Consider the following 23,518-nt stretch of genomic DNA (forward strand, 5'->3'; position numbering starts at 1 on the left):
CCATACTACTGCCATGGGGGGGGGGTATAGCTGGCGGCAGCTGCAGCATTGGGGACATGTTCCATCCTAAAATCTGGTGAAATATGTAACCTGTTCCAAAGGTGAACTTATCATTTTAAAGTGGAAGTAAACCCTCCTATCGTTTTCAGCCAAGGAAGCCGCCATCTTGGCCTCTGTTTAATCTACAACTGCCATGATGCTGCACATGTGATCCGTTATGACACCTCCCATTGGATGGTTTGACAGTTTGGTTGAGAGCACAACCAATGGGAGTGTTACATTTCCGGCACGTGCCGGAAAGGTAACTGTGTTATGGATGGGTTTACTTCCGCTTTAAATAAGAACTAAATCCATCAATTTAACAGTTTCAAAAAACAGTTTAGTTCCTGGCATGTGCTAGGAATGTAACTGTCGTGTCACTTGGCCTAGGTTCACACTTGTGCGATGTGTGAACCAGCGCGATTACACACTGCCTTCTGTGAACTGCTGCGGGTGTCAATACATTAATGACACAACCAAATCGGTTCACAGATCGCAGTGCAAACTGTGAACTCGCACAGGAATCAGATCGCATAGGTAAGAACACTTACAACTCACAACTGTATGGCTGAACTCGCATTGCACAGACATCACCTGCAATCGATACCGCAGTGCGGGTGCGAATCTCATGTAATGTCTGTATTCGCATTAGTGTGAACCTGGGCTTATTCTCTCAACCAAATTGTCAAACCATCAAATGTCTCTGGTGTCGTAACTGATCACATGTGCAGCATCATGGCAGTCGAAGATCAAACCCAGGCCAAGATGGCAGCTTCCATGGCTGAAAGCTATAGGAGGGTTTAGTTCCATTTTAATGGTTTTTACAAAAATCCTTACCTTCTGCAATTATCAGTACAGACACGCTAATGAAACAAACCCTCATGACAGGCATTATTAGTAGATTTTGGAGTTGTGTTGAGTATGGGACAGGATTACAGCACAGTCTGCACCCCCCTAAGCGGAACACCTATGTGGGAAAAAGAGTGGATTTTGCAGGGCCCATCAATATAAGGATCGATTTAAAGCACAACTATTGCCTCTCAATTAAAAATAAAATTAAAAATTGTGCTGCTCCTCAGCTGCTGTTCTTCACACAACAATTGCCATTGTAGTAATCTCCTGAACCAGTTGGCAGCTGTGAGATTGCATTCTTTTAATATTAGCGGAAAAGGCATGGCTGCAGAGTGACGACGGGGTTGTGGGCTCATATGTTTATTTGTACAAATCGGGCAGAAGAGACACAGGAATGCATGGCAAAGAAAGCTGCAGGAAGGGGGCGTGGCTTCAGTGCTGCTTGTAGCTTCCCCAAGGGAATACCTGTAATTTGCATATTCAGGCTGGGGTGGAGCTACAATTGACACGGACTGTAATAAAAACAGCCTTTTGATTCTAAACCATATTATATCCTTTACTCTAGTCCTCTTCCTGTTTGTAGACTAGCTTTTAAATGTACAGTGTAATGTGAGTGTAACGCTACTGTTTGACACAATAAAACTTTATGAAACGGTATTACATGGGAGCTTTCTTCTTTGTTTGGGAGGCATGAAGGATCGTATACTAGGAATAAAGCAATCTGTGGATCTTCATATTACTGCACAGTGGCAGATACTGTGAATGCGTAATACCCCTGTGAGGGGTGAGGAGTTCCGGTGAGTGCATTACCTATAGGGGCACTGTAAGGAGCACCAGCACAAACGAATAAAGAGCACTTGTCACTTTTTAGAATACTAGAAGAGCACCTGTCACTTTTTGGAATATTTTCACATATTGAAGGACTACACATATATATTTTCAAGGACTGTATCATTTGGCTAATCTATACTGCATTTAGGGATTGTAGGTATTGAAGTCACATATGAATGAAGCGTATCGGTCACTTTATATTTTATCCATTCAATTATTGATCAATTTATATTAATACTGTTGATCAATTTCGGCATCAGTTTATAATTTTTTTTTTTTTTTTTTTTTTTAGTACTGTCCATGATACTTTTTTTTATTTGCACTAACATATCATTACGGCTACAATCACCTCAAGTATTTATTTTATATGATTATTGTTTGCACTTGTAGCATTGTTATCGCACTCAAGTTTGTTTATATCCAAAGCAGTGACCTAGCAAGTGAATTGAGATCACATATACTTTAAAACAAGAGAAGAGCACCACACCTACACCCTTTTTGCAATTGTCTTCCAGGACGGCACACCGGAGAGATGACTGGCTCTACCTGACAGGAAACACAATCCACAAATAAGATTAAAAACCCCCACCTCTGCACCTCAGTTCATGATTGTGTTTCCTAACAATGAAACATTGTTTTGGACCTGAAGTGGGTAGGTGAATGTCTCTCAAACCCAGCCCTAGAGAAAACGGATGTCGCCCCTGGGACTTTAAATGAGGTGTTTATGGTGATCAAAAGGGTAAACGAGTATAGAAGTACAAATGATTTATTGAGAACAGCATAATCCAATATAGGACATGAGCATGGGTGAACAAGTTCATAAAACAGCAACATTGCACAATAATCCTAAAAACATAGCCATAATATAATAGTAATACATGTGATACAGGTATGCATGGTACATCTCTAACCCGACGCGTTTTGCGAGCTTTCCTCGCTTCATCAGGGGCTGATGTGCATATCTGCTGTCTGTAAAAACAGATAAGGTATATTAATGGAGTATCAGTTACGTTTGGACAGAAGCAAGAAGCCTGAACCGATCATCCCATACTTACTTGTCAGACCAAGGCTACAAAGACTGAACCCAGATGGAGGTCGGCAGAGGGCATCTCCCCTGGGAGCTGAAGAGACCGAGAACCCAGCTTAGAGGACCGAGGCCAGACGTGGGGGGCAGCATGGCAATATGACCTGCACCCCTGTGGAGAGAAAAGGCGGTGGGGGGGCAGTATGAGACGTGTTGACACCTCAGAACCCAGTGAATCTGCTTAGATTAGACTAACCGACCATGACGCTAGGGAGACCAGATCTCGAATTTTGTTCCCCGGTGAAAAAAAAAAAATCTTGAGTTCCGAGCCCTACCCTTTGGCCTAGCAGCAAGCCCAAGGGTATTCACCAAGGTCCTGGCGGAGGTAGTGACTCACCTCCGCCTTTTAAGGGATCTCCCTAATTCCATACCTAAACTGTATTCTAGTTTACGGGTCCTCCCGACAGCAGGGGAGAGCAGACCTCTCACCTGCTGTCGGGGGTCTAGGATGGATCGTCAATCAGGAGAAACCATCCCTCGAACCTTCCCAGTCAAAGACATTCCTAGAGTATCTGTTAAACTCCAGGGTCCAGAAACTTTTTCTCCCCGAAGAGAAGGAGAGGAAAGTAGTGGCGTCAATATCGTCCTTACTAGAACTCGAGGACTGCTCACGCAGACACATAGTGAGAGTTCTAGGACTGATGACATCTTGCATACAGCGGTCCCCTGGGCACAACTTTTTTATTCCAGGGAACTTGAGTTCTTCCTGCTCTCCTCCTGGGACAGGAAGAGGGAGTCACTGGACAGGAGGGTGTCCATCCCAGGGGCAGTAAAGGCCCCTCTAAGTTGGTGGCTAGGCGGAGACAGGTTGACGCCGGATCACTCCTGGGCCCAGTGGAACCCAGTCAAACTAACTACCAACGTGAGTTCCTGGGGTTGGGGCTGCCATGTAGAGGGCCTACAAGCTCGGGGAACCTGGACCCCGGCTCAAGCAAAAATCTCCAATTACAGGGAGATCCTGGCCATAGGACAGGTGCTGAGGAGGTTCAAGGGCAGGAACCGGGAATGAGAAGTCCAAGTCTCGCAGACAATAGGACGACAGTCTCTTACTTAAACTGTCAAAGGGGGACAAGATCCAGGAGTCTCCTAAAGTTGTCCCTGGAAGTTTTGGGCTGGGCAGAGGAGATCCTCCCCTCCATATCAGCGGTCCACATAAAAGGGTCCACCAATATAGAAGCAGACTTTCTAAGTTGACGACCTATACATCAGGGGGAATGGGAGTTGAACAAAGGTGTGTGGTGGTTGTGGGGTTTTTTTTTTTTTTCTCTGATAAGTCGGCGCTTCGGGGTCCTGGATATAGACCTTTTTGCGTGCAGGAGGAACAGGAAGGTTGAGTGGTTCTCGCTTGCCCGAGAGTGGGGTTTGGAGGGGATAGACACCGGCAGAGGAGTGGGGGTACAACCTAGTGTTAATCCTGTGGTTCCTGCAGAAGGTAGCCTGCTCAGATTGCAACCTGATCTTGGCCAAAAAGAACCTTGTTTTCCTTTCTAGGGAAATGGTCAGTTTCTCCTCCACAGCTTCTCCTGACCAGGCAGGATCTTCTGCTACAGGGGCCAGTTCATCACCCCGACCCGGGATTCTTTTGCTTGACGGCCTGGCTCTTGAGGGGGAAATCCTCCGTGGGAAGGGATGTTCAGAGAAAGTGATTGAGACCCTCCTAGGGAGTAGGAAGCCAGTCGCTCGGAAAATTTTTCTCACGCTGGTGTCAGGATAGGATTTCCCTTACATCTATACCAGTAGTGCTAGAATTTTTACAGACAGGAGTTGATCAGGGGGTGGCCCTGAACACCCTGAGAGTCCAGGTAGCGGCTCTATCTGTCTTTTTGGACCAGAGGCTCACACTGGATCCGCTCGTCAAAAGATTTTTGTTAGCTAGGGAGAGGTTGACTTCCATTAGGATTAACCAATTCCCACCCTGGAATCTGACACTGGTATTGAGGCGCTGACGAAAGCTCCTTTTGAACCAGCGTTAAAAATTTCAGTTAAATTTTTATCCCTTTTTAAAGAGGAAGTAAAGCCTCTGGGGAAAAAAAAAATACACCCTGCAAGACAAAGGCCTAATGTGCTAGTATGCATAGCATGCTAGCTCATTATGAATTACTTACCTGAGATCAAAGCCCCCGCATTGACCCTCGTTCGCCTCCTCCGATGCCGCCATCTATCCCGGAGTGACTACCGGGTATCGCAGCTCCGGCGCTGTGACTTGTCGGAGTCGCGATGACGTCACTTCCGCGCATGCACGCTGGTGCCGCCACTAACGGCATGATCGCCGTTGGAAATGGCACGCTCAGTGCGCCTGCGCTCGATGTCTATGGCGCATGCGCCGTAGACATTGGTGCTGCTATTTCTGCAAATCTCTCCTGAACCTTTTAGGTTTGGGAGATATTTCTTGCACCTACAGGTAAGCCTTAATCTAGGCTTACCTGTAGGTTAAAGTGGTTTTAATGGGTTTACAACCACTTTAAGTTAGTTTTCCTACTGGCCATTACTACAGCCAGGAGGGTAAGCGACCTACAGGCCCTGTCTGTTAAGGAGCCCTTTTTGTTGGTCCTGGAGGATAGGGTGGTTCTGAGGCAAGACAGGGTCCTCAGTACCAGCTCATCTTAAAGCCCATTCCAGGAGATCACTGGCCGCCTCGTGGGCGGAGAAGGCCGGAGCCTCAATAGAGCAGATCTATCTAACAGCCACATGGGCAAAGGGGGATACATTTTCTTGAGACACTACAGAGTGGAACTATTGTCGCCTCAGGACCTGGTGTTTGGCAGAAAAGTTTAACAATCCGTGGTCCTGCCCCAAAGGTAGGCCTTGAGATTCTTGTTCCTCATCTCTGGTGTGCCGTACCTGGAAGATTTCCTAGAAACGCAGTTACCGGTAAGTGTAACTGGTAATTTTCTTTAACGGGGACAAGTGCTATGGGGACAGGGTAACAAGCCTTTCTAACTTAAAGCGGGGGTCCACCTATCTATCGTGTGTTTTTGTTTTTTTTTTTTTTGTTTTTTTTTTTCCATTTACAAACTTTTCTTCTCAGCATTACATACTCGCATATTGTGTGTAATATGTCCGCCTGTGTCAGATTTAGTCGGAAAGAATAACTTATATTATTCACTGCAGGCGGTTTCCATCTTCATTGTGGGCATTTGAAGCCCACAAGCATTTATTTCCTGGATGTGGTGAATGCTGTGCTCCCAGCATTCACTGCTCGTTCCCGCACATGCTCAGTGGCATCCTGGGAATCCTGAGACTAGCTCCCAGGAGTCTGGGAGAGGCTAGAAACACGCCTACTCCCACGGGAGGAGAACCAGGAAGTGCAAAGAAGAATGGAAAAATAAAAGGTAATTACGGCGATTTAAATTTTTTTAAACGGCATGTCAGCATCTAGGCAAGGAAGAGAATACGTACAGATATTGTTCAAAATTTGGGTGGAGCCCCGCTTTAAGGTGAGAGTCCTTCTTCTTCTTGTAGGCTGAGCTCTTGCCTACTCTTCAGTGTAGGTCAGAGCTATTTATTTAGGAGACAGTAGTAGGAATGGGGACAGCAAAGGTTGGGTCAGAGTAACAAATTCAAAGTAAAAGCTAATACTTGCATAAATTAGTGTCAAATTGAAATTCCTGTCACATCAATCCTGCAATGATAGTTCACAATATGGGGTTTATTATTTATCCATATGTCTTCTGCAGCACTATACACATGCAGACTGAAAACATTGCAGATGATAGTTGACATGGCTTGTGACAACTGTGACATAGTTGGACCTTGTTGAGTAGACTGCTATTATAAGTCTTTTGTGAATTTAATAGCCTGTTATAATTTTATAGTGTGGAAGGAAAATGTTATAAAAACCTTTGTTCAACCAGGTGCTGAATGTGTGCTTTTCTGTGGAGAAGGGGTACCAAACCTTTTACCACGCCTACCACATCCACACATAAGTCAGTGAAAAAAACATTCTCAGTTGTCAGGTCAAACGCATTTACCCATTGCCAACACTATCTGTGTCTAGCCAGTCGTACAAGATCTACATTTCATCTCAACTGGTATGGGTACTGTTACCTGAATCTCTCTTTATTTTCATTCATGCCAAAACATACACAGCAGATTTAAATTAAGCCACATCTTGTTTTTACTGTCCACAGTGAGAATTTATCATGGCGGATGGAGGACATGAAGGAAACAGGCAACATCCACACAATCTCCAGGGACTTCTACATATGGCCATTGAGGCCGGCAATGAATCGACCACATCAGACCAAATGGAACAGATGTCTGAAGAGGTATAAATCTAATTGAAGGGTTTGGGATTAAATTTGGGGGATGGGATTCTCTGAAAGCAACCTAAAAACCTTCTCTGCCTGCAATCCTTTATGTAAAGCAAGGGGGTCCTCGCATCCCACCGCCCTCTAATAAACAGATTGGACCCCTTGACTATTGTTAGCAGCACTTGATGGGATCACTCTAATAGGTCGTACACACGGTCCGAATATCGGGCGGCATTCGGCCCGTGTGTAGGCCGCTGGCCCAACAGAAGGGGCATGACCAAAAAAAAGGTCTGCCGATCGGCACCAGTGTGTTCTGTCTGGCGTTCCCCGTCACAACACAATAGCTCAGCAGGTGAGATTGCAAAAGCACTGGATTGTCGCACGAATAGTGTGTACCAGGCTTAACTTTAAAAATCAACACTTGGTTTTACCAGTCGCTACCAATATTTCTATCAATCTTCCAGGACAGTAACAAACAGCGTCTCTCGCCATTCTCACTCAGTTGGGATAAAAGTAAATTATCTCCACCAGTGCATGAGGGAATAATGCATTTTAAAAGCTAAAAAGCAAGGGTAGGAAGCCAGCTTGCTGTTCTGAAAGATTTATAGAAATATATCATTACCAGAAAGACTAACTGGGGTTTTCCCAAAGTATCTTCCAGGACAGCAAAGCAAGAGTTAAAGCTACACAAGGGTGGGACCTGTAGAACCAAATGCCAGTTTGAAGGTATCCTGGTTTGACCAAGTGTCTGCTTTTGCAGATTTGTTCCACAGAAGCTTTTTGTGCCCAGAATGTCACCAAGGATCTGGTCGAATATTTGGCTACCTTTTTGGTAAATACGTGTATCTATTTTAAGATGACTTTATTGGGTTGAATTGTATGATAAAGTCTTTTGACTGTCAAGCCTTTAGGATCCCCTACTCTCCTGGCTGTTGTGATGGTTAGAAGAATCTTTAAAGTCCTAATCTTTAGGCAACAGTCCAGTAACGTTTGGAGGAGTGATATGGTTAGTCCAATCAGGACCTTGGACACATCCCAAGGAGTGCATAGCCTTTTGCTGGGCTAGCATGGAATGCTTACTAGATTAAATGAATCTTCTAATTTAAATGATCTTCTGCATGCTTCATGTCTAGAAAGCCAGTGCTGAAATCTGAACATACGGAGTACAAAGAGCTAGATTTTTGTCAACGCCTCCTTGAAGAAATTCTAGAATGGGTGATACCGAAGGAAGAGTGAGATTATCCTTTTTACACCACATGTATAAAACTTTCCACACCTTTAGCATAGCTTTTTTTTTTTTTTTTTTTTTTTTTTTTATTCCTTGTAACAAGTTTGCTACTCTTGTGGAAACATGTCGATTACTCTGTCAGAATAAACCTTTTCTTAGTATTTGCTGCTAAAAATCCAGGCTTTCAATTGAAAGAATTCCAACCTGAGATGGACTACTGGTCAGTGAAGAAGACGGTTCAGTCTGACTAGCAGAGGCTAAGAAGGTTACATTAACGTTCTGTTCTTCTGGGCCACCAGTTCTTCAGATTGCCAAACATTCATGAGGATCTCCAGTCTCTACCATTTTACCCCCCACCTCATTCCCCTCCTCCGTGCCACTAGGGAAATGTATTTGGCTTGCTGGAGGTGCAGAGTCAGTGATAGCTGATGGCTCCACAGGTAATGGCTCCACTGGAGACTGCTAATAAAAGCTACAGAGATGTATGTGTCGATGCATGCTTAATGTCTAGAAGTATAGGTAAACGGGCAAGGGGGTGCAGGTCACAAAGTCTTTTCTCAGGGCAATGATAGGTAATATCAGATTGTGGTAACAGAAGCAGAGGACAGGATGAGTGGTCAGTTAAACTGGAGGTCAGAAGGCAGGTAGCAGAAACAGCAGTTTCAAGGACAAGCCAGGTTGTGTAGCCAAGTAATCAGACCAGTTTTAGAATAAAAACCCTAGTCACAGAGCACCTATAAGCAGACCATGAACTGAAGGTATATGGATAAATATCCATAAGATGACACACATTCAGGTTTTAGGTTTGGGTTGCAAACAAAACAAGCCTTTAGCCCTTGTTCACACTGAACGCAGCTTTGAAATCATGCGACTTCATCTGAACTTGCACGATTTCAAAGCCGCATTTCAGTCCGACTTCAGAGGTGACTTGAAAGACATCTGTGTGGGTTCATGCACAGACGTCTATTGAAGTTGCCAAAAGTACTGCAGGAACTATATTTGGAAATCGGTGTGGCACTGCAGCGATTGGGACTCTCCTATTGCTGGCAATAGGCTGCATGTCAGATCGCACCAATGTGAACAGGGGCTTACACTCCATTGGTTGTGATGCTTATTTGTACCAGCAGACGCTCCACATCTACAAGAATAAGTTGGCCTCTAGCCATCATGCAGTACTTGAGCCTCCTTAAGGAAGTAGGCTGTCTGCCATTTATAACTTGCATAATGTGAACAATCAAAAGAAGTAGCAAGAAATGGGGTTGTGACCTGTCCACTTAATTTTTATGAAAACACACCAACGTGCCTCCATCCCAGTAAATAAGAAAAAACGGAGAATGGAAGCGGGACTTTGTGTGAGGCAAGCTGGTGAATGTGTACAAATTAAAAAATTCAACATAAAATATCAGAGGCAAATCTTATAAAGGATGAGGTTATTCAAAAGAAATATTGCAGGGTGATGTTGGTATAAAATTTAATAACATATCTTGAAGCCAGGTACACTCGTGAATGAACACGTATTGGATCACCATGGAGCATATTGTAAACAATATATAAACAGACATATTTTAATTATAGGGTATACAATTTGTAAAGAAAATACATTTTACAGTAAAATATTATGTGCATCACAGGTTGTTAACTCTATGCGTTTCTTGGCTTGTAACCAATCGTCAGGAGTCATGATGCAATTGAGCTGTATTGGAGCAATAACCGTATATTAATATATGTACACATGTATGGAGGAAAAGGATATTAGGAATGCAAGTAACTAATATACTCACAAATAATGAATTGTTCAATATTGACCCATATGTAAAAATTATGCAGTGTTGATCCGGGTCCACCAAATCTCCCCCGGGGTTGAGGCAGAGAGCAAGCCCCAAGATGACGTCGGCCACGGCCATCAATGGGATCGGGGCACCCATGGGGGTCGCCAGGCCGACACAGACAACGAGGCCCAGGAGTCAAAAGAAGAACTGTGGGGGTGAAAGAGAAATGAGGTGAAATGTGAGAGGTGTCCTAAATGTGTGGGGTGGAGAGTGAATGAGGGAGGGAAAAAAAGGCAGCAGTGTTAGACCGAGGAGAAAGTGAGTGTGCATGTGTGGATGAAAGATGAGAGCAGAAGATGAGTGTGGGGGAAATGAGTGAAATAGATTTCACCTCATTTCTCTTTCACCCCCACAGTTCTTCTTTTGACTCCTGGGCCTCGTTGTCTGTGTCGGCCTGGCGACCCCCGTGGGTGCCCCGATCCCATTGATGGCCGTGGCCGACGTCATCTTGGGGCTTGCTCTCTGCCTCAACCCCGGGAGAGATTTGGTGGACCCGGATCAACACTGCATATTTTTACATATGGGTCAATATTGACCAATTCATTATTTGTGAGTATATTAGTTACTTGCATTCCTAATATCCTTTTCCTCCATACATGTGTACATATATTAATATACGGTTATTGTTCCAATACAGCTCAATTGCATCATGACTCCTGATGATTGGTTACAAGCCAAGAAACGCGTAGAGTTAACAACCTGTGATGCACATAATATTTTACTGTAAAATGTATTTTCTTTACAAATTGTATACCCTATAATTGAAATATGTCTGTTTATATATTGTTTACAATATGCTCCATGGTGATCCAATACGTGTTCATTCACGAGTGTACCTGGCTTCAAGATCTGTTATTAAATTTTATACCAACATCACCCTGCAATATTTCTTTTGAATAACCTCATCCTTTATAAGATTTGCCTCTGATATTTTATGTTGAATTTTTAAATTTGTACACATTCATCAGCTTGCCTCACACAAAGTCCCGCTTCCATTCTCTGTTTTTTCCAATCAAAAGAAGTAGTTCTGGGCTCTCTAAGTGCGTATACATGACCTTTTGCACCTGACAAATATACTGTGTTTATCTAGAGTGTGACAAAGGGCTCAGGTGTGAATGGGGAGCAGGTGTGTTAAATGTGGTGGTATCACTCTCCCTCTCTTATACTGGTCACTGGAAGTTCAACATGGCAAAGGACTCTCTGAGGATCTGAAAAAAAGAATTGTTGCTCTACATAAAGATGGCCTAGGCTATAAGAATATTGCCAAGACCCTGAAATTGAGCTGCAGCACGGTGACCAAGACCATACAGAGGTTTAACAGGACAGGTTCCACTCAGGACAGGCCTCGCCAATGGTCGACCAAAGAAGTTGAGTGCACGTGTTCAGTGTCATATCCAGAGGTTGTCTTTGGGAAATAGATGTATGAGTGCTGCCAGCGTTGCTGCAGAGGTTGAAGGGGGTGGGGAGTCAGCCTGTCAGTGTTAAAACCATACACTGCATTGAATTGGTCTGCGTGGCTGCCATCCCAGGAGGAAGCCTCTTATAAAAATGATGCATAAGAAAGCCCGCAAACAGTTTGAAGACAAGCAGACTAAGAACATGGATTACTGGAACCATATCCTGTGGTCTGATGAGACCATGATTAACTTATTTAGTTCAGATGGTGCCAAGTGTGTGTGGAGGCAACCTGGTAAGGCGTACAAAGACAATGTGTCTTGTTTACAGTCCAGCATGGTGGTGGGAGTGTCATGGTCTGGGGTTGCATGAGTGCTGCTGCGCTGGGGAGCTACAGTTCATTGAGGGAACCATGAATGCCAACATGTACTGTGACATACTGAAGCAGAGAAGTTTGAAAATCCTGTTTTGATACATTGGGATGGTAAGGGCTTATTGGTAAAAATGTAACTGTATTAAATTATAACTAATATTAAACTGAAAATAAGCTTGTTGCCTGGAAAAATTGGCAACCTGTCTTGCTTCCATATCCCACTGAAAAAGTCCTATGAAGTTGGCTGAAAAACCAATAACTTCTGGCGATATTGATCTCCTATGTTCCGTTTACACTCTCTCCCCCCCCCCTTGTGGCATATGACATTATGTCTGGTGTAAATGCCTGAACTTGACTTGATTACAGCATCATGTACAGCAGTACTGAGAGATAAAGGCATCACTTGGACTATGCTACACTAGCATCTGCTTGCAAAGATCTTGCTGGCAGGAAGAAAGAGCGGAGAGTTGACCTTCTTTATAATTTTTCTACTGCCTATTTACTGACTAGTTGCATCCTGGAGCAGAAAGGTGACCCAACTGTGTTGCTTAACTGGACCAGAGGAAAAAAGGAAAAGGAGAGAAATAGACCATGACTCCAAATATCAGAATTATGAAAGGAAAATAAATAGCTTTAGGTAAAACAATGTAATTCAATCAAAAAGTAAATACCCCCACCCACATATACAAAACTTCTTCTAAAAAACCTTTTTAAAATAAACATTGGCTATATATGACCACTAAACCGCAAATGGAATGAATATACAATTGCCTTTGAATTTATTGGTACCAAGTATAGGTAAATGGAGTAAATTTGTATCTCAGATATCGCATAGAAAGCCAGAGGAAATGAAAAATGGCTGAAAAGCATAATCCGTATAGTCCTTAATGGTCAATACAGCCACTATGTTAAAGCCAGTTTATCAATTGCCATACAGAGCAAGCCTTCATGGAAAGAAACACACTGGAACCTCCAAAGGAATGGCTTCATAAAGGACCTGCCATGGCTTCTAACACTATAGAATTGTGGTTGGCATTCAATGTGATCACCCTTTAGAAACTTGGAATTGTTCAGGCAGTCCTTGTTAGTAAATTCAAGCTCTAGAGAATGCATACATGACCTGTAATTAGAGAACCCATTCACTTGAAGGTCTTGCCATATTCATGTCACTAGTAATCCTAAAAAGAGGTGACCACTAGTGATCTAGTCCACTATTGTCAGTGATAACGGCGTTGAAGTTAACTAATTTGTGTTGGTGATGATGTATAATGGTAATGTATAAATATCCACTGGTTCTATATGTAACCAACACCTATACCACGTGTCCAGATGATGCTGCAGTAATATAAAAGCATAGTCCATCTGCTGAAAACCTAGGACCTCCATGTGTATTCGCAAGCACATCAAGGGGAGAAATCCAGCCAGATCATAGTAGGATCTCTACTGGACAAATGAAGTAAAAAAATCCATGCAGGTTCAAATGAGGCATTCATTTCTACTTGGCTGACATTTAGATAGATCATATTGTGCACAGTGTGCCATGCGAGAAATTGTAAAGGTAATACTTCACCAGAGTCACTGCAGAGACACAGTATACATGTCAAATTCTTCCAGCAAAAGTGGTCAGAAGGTATAGCTAATTACAAAAACAAAAAAAAGTGTCTAATATAAATTGAATACATTCAGTTATATTTGTAAGGAAAACACAAATGCAATGTGTCCTCTTTTAAATGTATACAAAAACAGGCAAAATTTACCTAATCAGTTAGACCTTGTGAAAAATCAGCCTTGAGCCTATAAATCCATCTACTTTTGAGGTTCAAGCGGTATTCAACCCAAAATCAAAAATGTTATATTGTAGTAGTAATGTAATACTACTTTGATGTGGTGGCTGCATCCCCCCCCCCCCCCCCCCCAAAAAAAAAAACACACATAGATGAGGTGGGAAGGTCAGTATTAAATTTACAGCTGATTTAAAAACGCCAAACTGGTATCAGATTTTACACGTATAAATAGAAGCTGACCATTATAAGTACCCCTTCCAGTGTTAAATGGTTTAAACTTATATATATATATATGAAGAGCGTGTTCTTTTGAAAAACAGACACACTGGCTGGATATCCTGATGGAAATAGAGAAGAAATTGTGCCAATAAAAAAAAAAAAAAAGTGGCATTTTGCCATTATGTTAGAAAGGAGCTTATCAAGCTATGGATGAGCAAAAATTACCCGAGGAAATATGGTCAAACATGAACTTTGAGGGTCCATTTGGTCTTCCCCCATGGAAGGAGCATAGAAGAACATTGATCACTCCCTCTATATTGCAATTAGCAAAGTGCCTAGAGAAATAGTCTTTCTGTTCCGCAGATCAAACTGATTGTTATTGTGTATATTTTTGCAAGTAGTGCAAACACTGCACTGAAAGGTGCCCTAATGCTGACTTCCCAGGTTTACTGTACCTTTTAACTAGTTTGGGCTAAGCTGGCTCAAACAAACTTTTTTCTAGGCTAACAAATTGTATGTAGCCTCAGCTATATACAGTATAGTGCATATGTTCTGGCAGTGATATGAGAACTTCTGTCTCACACCTGTACCTTGTTATTTTAAATATTATTATTATTATTATTATTATTATTATTTATTTTTTGTAGTGAACTACCTATAGACTTGGCATGTCTAACTAATGGAAGGTGTAGGCGGCAGAAACCCAGAGATGGTTGAGTCGTCATAAACAGTACCAGTGATGAGGATACTCCTAATGTGCTCTAATTGCTGAATATAACCATTTTATAAAATGGATAGACGTCCCCTCTTTATCATTTTTAGCCCCTTGAATGTGCGGTTCTTGTCTTTAAAGAAGTATGGGATAGGCTAACACAAATATTACTATAATCTTGAATCAGCTGTTATTTCTTTCCTCTCTCCTTTTTGTTTTTCCAGCAGGGGCACTTCATCTGTCATGTAGGTCTCAGTAATGGTCTGTTTGCTGTTTTGAGAGGTTAGAGGTGGTTACACCTTCAGCAATCCACCTACTCCTTTCTGTCCCTCTCGCTGGGAGATGGGGTTTTGCTTACTGAACGGGCATACACCTGAACAGTAAAGCACTTTAGGCACTGTGCTATTCCTTTGCATAAAAGTGTCTCTGTCTTGGGACCAAGTGTCTCTGTCTTGGGACCAAGTGTATTTATCGGCGTATAACACGCACTTTTTTTTTTTCCCTTAAAATCAGGGGAAAATCGTGGGTGTGTGTTATACGCCGATCCCCGCTATTTTTGTGATCTATCGGAGCGATCGCCGCCGACATTCACATAGCGTGTATTTTTAAATATGGCGCCGCGGAGTTCAGGGGGACTCATCTGAACGAGCGCCGCCGAGAACACAGTGACTGGGCGGAGCCGAGATACACATAGCCGAGGGTTCTCGGCTCTTCTCGGCGCCGTTCACAGTCCCGCCCAGTCCCGCCATTGGACCTCTGTTATGTCCATCATAGGGACTGGGCGTGACTGAAGGGCGCCGAGAAGAGCCGAGAACCCTCGGTTATGTGTATCTCGGCTCCCCCCAGTCACTGTGTTCTCGGCGAGTCCCTCCGGACTCCGCGACACCATATTTCAAAATACACACTAAACTTGTGTATGTCGGCGGCACTGGGGACAAGGCTGCACTGACAATTCTGCACTGGGGCAAAGCTGCACTAACAAGGCTGCAGATGAACACTGATGAGGCTGCATTGATGGGCATTTAAATGTAATTTTTTTTTTTTTTTTTTTTTTCCTTAAAATTCCCTCCTAAACTTGGGGTGCATGTTATACGCCGATAAATACGGTAATTTATTCATAAATGATATAAAAGTTGATATGAGGCAGATGAAGTTTAATGTTGAAAAATGTAAAGTGATGCACTTGGAGGGGGGGGGGGGGGGACTAAAATAAACGCAAACTACACACTAGGGGGGAAAACCTTTGGAGGAATCAAGGATGGAGAAAGATCTGGGGGTCCTGGTAGAAGACAGACTGACCAATAGCAGGCAATGTCAAGCTGCTGCAAGCAAATCCAGCAGACTATTAGCTTTCATAAAAAAGGGAATTTACTCCAGAGATAAAACGATCATCCTGCCACTTTATAAAACTCTGGTTCGGCCACATCTGGAGTAGTCCAGTTCTGGTCACCAGTCCTCAGGAAGGATGTACTGGGGCTGGAGAGAGTCCAGAGAAGGGTAACTAAATTAATAAGCGGACCGGAGGACCTCAATTATGAGGAACGACTACAAGCACTAAATTTATTCTCCCTGGAGAAGAGACGCTTGAGAGGAGATGTGATATGCGATCTACGAATACCTCAATGGTGATCCCAGTGTAGAAAACTTTTCTGCTTCAGGAGTGGAAGAGGACACGGGCTACACAATGAGCTTGGAGGAGAAGTTTAACCATAGGCTGCGTAGGGGTTTTTATCACTGTCCGGGCGATAAGGATGTGGAACTCTTCCGGGGAGTATTGATAAAGACTCTTGGGGACGTGCATCTTGGTGAACACAACATGCAGGGATATGGAAAATGATCACCGACATTGACGCACATACAATTTCACAAGTTGAACTGGATGGATTATTGTCTTTATTCAACCTACTATGAAAAGTGAAATAATGCATAGGTGGTATAGACATGACTGAGTCTAGGTGGAGGTGTTTGGGGAGGGCAGTGCACCTCATCCTCTATGGATGCTGTGCCCATTGAGCATCTTTCTTTAAATCTTAAACGTAGATCTTTAGCCTCCTTCTCAAAGATATTGTGATCTGACCAGTTCCTTGAAATACATTGATATTGTCCAGTGGGAATGCCTTTGATCTTTTTTTGGTGGAGAAAAGCTGTCAGCATGCTGTAAGGGATTGTCAGTCGTAGAGTTACAGTAAAAGAAGGAAATGCCCTCATCTGGTCTCTTTTATGTTCATTGTTCCTGATCAAAAGACAAAGTAAATTTTAAATTATCTTCATTGAAATTTTAGATAATCCACAAATTGGTGCACTATGAACACTGCACAAATCCAAAAAAATTAGATAAAATATCACTGTATATGGCACAGATAATGCGCAAGATCATAGTTTCCAAATAAGTGCCCTTTACCATTCCCTGGCTCTTGAGGTCATTCCACAGCATTTCTATGGCGTTTAAGGCAATGTTTCTCAAACTTTTATTGTCTTGCGGCGAACCAAATTTTCACGGCACGCCTGAAAAGATATTTGATTTTTGTGGTGAAGAACATAAAAAAAGTAACTTTTGTGACATTGCTTTACCATCTAATTTTTCGATATGTTCAAGGTTTCAAAACGCTAGCAATTTCAAATATTTTTCAAAACTCCCACGGCACACCTGCAAATCTCACACGTTACACAGCTTGGGAATCACTGGTTTAAGGTATGGACTCTGGGCCATTCTATGAGGTGTATTTTTCTAAAGCCAGTCTGTGGTGGATTTATTGTTCTGCTGCATCACTCAACTTTTTACTAAGCTTCAGCTGGCAGACAGCCACCCTGACATTAACCTGTAGGACATAGGTGTCAAACACAAGGCCCAATGGCCATTTCAGTGTGGCCCTTGCACTCAGGGCTTTTTTTTTTTTTTTCAGCTGGAACGTGGTGGAACTCCATTGCGCTACCTCCTGGCTCTTGCTGATCCCTGCACGCACTTACGGTGGGGCACAGCAGTGCCCACCAATGATCTCCCTGTAAGTGAGAGGGAGAGACACAGAGCCACCTACACTGCCGGGAGGCACTAGAGCCGGGTAGATGGTGCGGTGTACAGCACACTTCTGAACTCTGCACACCGCATACTTCTGAACTCTGCATTCTATATGTAGAGCACCCATAAACCGAGCACTCTGTATGTCGCACACTCCTCAACACTGCACTTTGTACACAGCGCACTCCTTGACTCTGCAGTCTGTATGTAGCACACTTGTGAACTCTACACGCTGTACGCTGCACACTAATGAGTATCTAAGTAACTACATAAGGGGTTATTTACTAAAGTCAAATCCACTTTGCACTACAAATTTCAGATCTACCCCTCATATTTACAGCGACTGCACTTCCAAATGCAATTTCAAGTGCACTTTGCACTAGTAGTTTGCACTTGTAGTGCAAAGTGGATTTGCCTTTCGTAAATATCCCCCACAGTCTTACAGATACAACCGACCCCTTGAGAGCAACCATAATGCTGAAGTGGCCCACATTGAAATTCAGTTCAACACCGCTGCTGTGGGATATTTTGTTAAACCTTTTCCCCTCAATGATGGCAAGTGGTCCTGGCCCTAAGGCACAGAAGCAAACCCAAATCATGATGCTCCTTCCACCATACTTCACCATTGGGATCATGTTTTCATGTTGGTAAGCTGTGCCATACATAGTGTTGAGTATTCTTCCCAAACAATTCAACTTTTGTTTAATTAGTCCCAAAAAAAAAACGTTTTCCCAGTAGCATTGTGGGTTGCCAAGGCACTCTTCGGCAAACGTGTTTTTGAGAGCAGCAGGCTCATCCCTGGTGTTCTGCCATGGACACACCCTGCCTGTTCAAACAAAGACTTGCATATGGTGGACTCCTGAACTGTCTTCAGGCCATTAACTGTTACTCAAGAGTTCTTTACCTCATTAAGGATTCTGCATTGTGTGTTTTTTAAGGGTGGGTTCAACAAGGACATGAGACATTAGAATTGGCAAATTACTGCAGGAAACCAGTTAATTCCAGGGGGTTCAAATACTTTTTCCTGCCACTGTACATTAGTTTTTATATTTCAGACCAAGAACACTTTTAGTAAGTGCAGAAAATACCTGTTGATATTTCCAACAATGCAGTGTTCTTGACATGTCCTGTTTGAGCTGAACTAAAAGCATAAACCAAGACATTTTTGTAATTCTCCATTTCCCCAACCCTCATGTAATGGAGGAGAGGAAGACATGCTTGAAGTCCAGCCTGGGTGCCAACCATGGCTCCCTCAGTAGATACAGTGGAGTTGGTGAGTGTAGCCACCCTAGGACAGGAAATGTGGTATTTGCAGGATCACCAGGTGAAAGTAAGGCAAAACGTCTAAAATTGGGGGGGGGGGGGGGGGGGGCAGATTTTATGAAGTGAAAATGCTTGAGGGACGACTATTTTGCCTGACATTCTTTGAACCATTAATTTGGTTTTTAAGTGTGTTCGTCCGAGCACTAATATACTGCCCAACAAGAATTCTCTTGCCTTTGTGGCTATGTGTGGGGAAGAGATGATCTTGGGTGTGTGTTATTTGGATATACTGTATTTATCGGCGTATAACACGCATCTTCACTTTAAGAGGGAAGTTTTAGGAAAAAAAATTTAAATATAGAACTGTGAAGCAAAATCAGAGTCAGTGCCCATATGCAGCCTCACCATTGCCATGAATGCAGTACCCCCATTGCCATGAATGCAGACTCACCATTGCCATCAGTGCAGCCTATCGCTGCCCCTCTGCAGCCTTGGAGGGGACAGGGAGGAGGGCGGGATGAGCGCCAACAGATTACATACAGATTACAATCTCCTCCTGTTTTCTCTGCAGTCTCTTTAATATAAAGTCCCGCCTCCTATGATGGACAAAACTGTCGTCCAATGACAGCGCAGGAGACGGGACTTCCTATTACAGAGGCCGCCGTGTAAACAGAAAATTCTCCTGTATGTACGGCACTTGTCCCACCCCCTCCCTGTCCCCTCCAAGGCAGCCAGCATATATATCTTTTGTGGCCCCCAGCGTACGGGGATTCGTTGGGGGCCACAAATGATACACGTGTCCAAATTACCAGACTGGCTGTTCAAAACCCGAATGTGGGGTGCAATTGGCCTACGGGCCGGACTTTAGACATGCCTGGCCTAAAATAATGAATGCTGCCCCTCGTCCTAGGGCTGGTAAACTGCCATATGCTATTTTATTGGTTTAGATAAGCTTTAGGGAATAACTAGTTACTCTAATAATAACAAGTTGCATGAAACCACAATGTGCTGCTGCTGTTTATTCAATGAACAATATTCATTGAATCCTTGTCTAGGCTTTCCAAAAATTGCCCTATGTTTAGTCATATAGGCTATGCTCCACATAATGCTTACTCTGCAATATAGCTGGCCAGGCAACAGAGTACGAGCTCGCCAGCAGTAAGTTGCAGCATGTGATGTATGTACTGTATACATATAAGAATCTCCGCTAATGCCAGGCTGAAGGTCAGTGAAATCATAGGAAGTAATCTTGAAATCCTATATTTCCTTCATCCTATGTTCAACTAAGAAGGGTGGAACTTCTAAATTTTATCATAAGAACTTTGTTCCAAGGTCACGTCCTGCCCTTTCTAAATATTAATCATATTCGCATTAGGTAGTCAATTCATGACTCCAGCCAAAATGGGTATTATGTTAATACCCCTTTTTGGCCACCCTCCATTTGGAATCTAAACAGGAATTATGTTTACAGTGGCTTTGGGTCTTTATCCATTTGCTACGTCCCATACCCCTTTTTTATTAAACTCCTGGCATTGCAGAGCTGCAGCCTGTTCAGAAGGTTTAATCCTCTCTCCTGGATTCCATGGCTGCCACAACACTGTAGCAGCCCCACACAATTACTGTATACTCATTACATGTAATTTTTTAGTGTTCTTTCTTTGTAAATAATAAGGATTAAGAAATAAACTACTCCTTCCCTTTTTTTTTTTTTTTTTTTTGTGACTTCGTACTGAAGTTATTGGCTCAACATGACATGGGGCAATTATCATTTGTAAAAGGATGGGTTAGCAATAACAGACTGCATATTCTTCTCACTACAAGTTTCCATTAGTTATGTCAGGCAGGGTTCCCTGCAGTGCTGTTAACACTTGTTTGCTGGGTCTAGATGTCTTTATGAGCACTATTCTGAGTGCTAAGACTGTAACGGCTTGCTTCGTCTACAGATGACACTATAGGTAAAATCCAATGCTACAACTTCGATTTGCTGAAAAGTGGAGATATGCAAAGACGGGCCCTCCTGTATTTCTGTCAGGATTCAGAATATCTTTTTCAGTCTATTTTAGTAATATATGTTTTAAACTGAATATAATTGGCCAAGTGTCAGTGCTTTGCTAGTATGCTGTGTTTGGGTGACATTTTGTAAAATGTTATGCCGCGTACACACGACTGGACTTTCCGTCAGAATAAACTCCGACTGTCTTTCCAACGGAGTTCCACTGAAACGGACTTGCCTACACACGATCACACCAAAGTCTGATAGTTTAGAACGCGATGACATACGACGGGACTAGAAAAAGGAAGTTCAATAGCCAGTAGCCAATAGCTGCCCTTGCGTCATTTTTGGTCCATCGGAATAGCATACAGACGAACGGTTTTCCCGATAGGAACTGATTCCATCGGAAAGATTTGAAACCTGTTTTATTTCTAGGTCCGTCCAAATTTTAGAAAGGGAAAAAGTCCAATGAAGCCCACAGACGATCGGAATGTCCAACGGAATGGTTCAGTCGGACCTTTTCTCCAGGAAAGTCCGGCTGTGTGTACGCGGCATAAGGAAAGTGCATGTCATTTCTGCTGTTTAAAACTGGTCCCTGTACTTTTTCCTTGCTTTATTGTAGTAGCATTATGTCATATTAAAGTATGTTACCAAGAGCACAGATAAGTGCCTTTACTTCTGAGTTTGACATTTGCTTGCTGCTCCCAGTGATCTTAAACAGATGGAGAACAGGAAAGTGTTTGCCCCGCAGAAGAATTTCTGGCCTCAGATGGTAGTGATAAAAAACCTGAGTACATTTGTGTTTACAACCCTGAACGCTCATACATTTTCTCCTTGCAGTTTTAACTGGGATTAACACCATGCTCTTTCTATGAATAATGTTCCCAGGTCTAGGAGAGAACTGTTGCCATAAAGGCCTATTCAAATACCGTAATAGTCTATCTTCTAGCTCTCTGTGCTGTGTTTATGGTGGATGAAACGCAGATAGTGTTTCGTTACAAATTATTGTTCGTAATACTTGTGCATCTCACTGCAGCAGTTTCACCTATTCCCTGGACAGGGAGCTTTCTGGCGTAAATCAAACCTCACAGTATAGTTTGACACATGCATACATAAAATACAAAATTTTATTTTCCTTTTTTAACCTATTTTGCACATCCATGTAACCAGAAAAAAATAACCGTTAACGCAGGAGTGTAGGTAGATTTAAAGCGGGGGTCCACCTATCTTTTTTTTTTTTTTTTTTTTTTTTGGAGTTCATTCACAAACTTCTTCTCAGCATTACATACTCACATATTGTGTGTAATATGTCCGCCTGTGTCAGATTTCGTCGGAAAGAATAACTTATATTATTCACTGCAGGCGGTTTCCATCTTCATTGTGGGCATTTGAAGCCCACAAGCATTTATTTCCTGGATGTGGTGAATGCTGTGGTCCCAGCATTCACCGCTCCTTCCCGCACATGCTCAGTGGCATCCTGGGAAGCCTGAGACTAGCTCCCAGGAGTCTGGGAGAGGCTAAAAACACGCCTACTCCCAGGGGAGGAGAACCAGGAAGTGCAGAGAAGAATAGAAAAATGAAAGGTAATTACGGCGATTTCAATTTTTTTAAACTGCATGTCAGCATCTAGGCAAGGAAGAGAATACATACAGATATTGTTCAAAATTTGGGTGGAACCCCGCTTTAAAATGCCCCCATTTAAAGCAGTTCTGTATCGATTAAAACATCCCTAAAGAGAAACTTCAGTATGGTTTTATTAAAAAGTCAGCAGCAACAAATACTGAAGATGCTGACTTTTACCAATCGGATACTTATCAGCTCGGGCTGTCTTCACTGGACCCGATCCTCTGCTTTGGATCCCCTGTGCCAACATCTTGATTATGGGAGTCGACTGTGTCTTGCTAATATCTCACAGTTGGCTCCCCACTGTGCAACTAAGATTGTGCGGCGCTTTCAGGCTAATTCTGCAGTCTCCTGGGTTGTGTGCCGCATCCCAAGTGGTTGTGGATGGGGGGGGACTAAGCTGATGTAGGATTATCCCTAGCATGGATAGATGCCTGCAATAGAGCTGGAAAAAGTGTACATAAAAATTATAATATAAGATTAGGCTCACCGTATAGGCAACAAAATGCAGTCCTTAACCACTTCGGCTCTCACACCTATTTTACCCCCTTATGGACCAGAAAATGTTTCAGATTTCTGCTATAAGCCTGTTTATTCTAAAAAAAAAAAAAAGGGCGTGACCAACATGACGCTGCCGTAGTGACGTGCGCTCCACCGCCCTCTATCGCCTACCCGGAAGTGTTTGGAGCTGTCTGCAAAGAAGCGTTTGTTTTACCCTGGACATCTGATGACGGTGATATCGCCGTCTGGGTCACTTATGTTTTTGTGCTTGTGATATTTTACTTTGATGTATGCAGTTTTTACTAAGGGTTCCGTTTTGTATATGGGGGGTTCTGTCTAAAAATAAATGAGATTACGCTATGTGCCGATTTTTCTTGTATTTTATGACACAACCCTGGAGACCCTGTACTGTTGGATCTTGATGGTGGCTATAGAATCTGAGTGGTTGCTGTTTACTCTACCTTAACGCTGATTTATTTTGTGATTCTGGTGAGTTTGACCCCCTGGAGGAGTGTGCTACACA

At 43.0% G+C, this 23,518-nt stretch overlaps 1 protein-coding gene across 3 annotated transcripts in view; it reads left to right on the top strand.

Moving 5' to 3' along the window:
* HSPBP1 (HSPA (Hsp70) binding protein 1) overlaps positions 1 to 23,518 on the top strand; it is a 123,993-nt gene that overhangs the window by 12,104 nt on the left and 88,371 nt on the right. For 2 of the 3 annotated variants that reach the window (XM_073602811.1, XM_073602813.1), the window contains exon 2: positions 6,937 to 7,074. In XM_073602811.1, the coding sequence (XP_073458912.1) occupies positions 6,949 to 7,074 (126 nt within the window). In that variant the 5' untranslated portion in view covers positions 6,937 to 6,948. Of the gene's footprint in view, positions 1 to 1,579; positions 1,689 to 6,936; positions 7,075 to 23,518 lie in introns of all 3 variants that reach the window. The other variant, XM_073602812.1, reaches the window with a different exon arrangement.

The sequence above is a fragment of the Aquarana catesbeiana genome, linkage group LG10 (genome assembly GCF_042186555.1).
Source record: "Aquarana catesbeiana isolate 2022-GZ linkage group LG10, ASM4218655v1, whole genome shotgun sequence".
In the NCBI taxonomy this organism is placed as follows: Eukaryota; Metazoa; Chordata; class Amphibia; order Anura; family Ranidae; genus Aquarana; species Aquarana catesbeiana.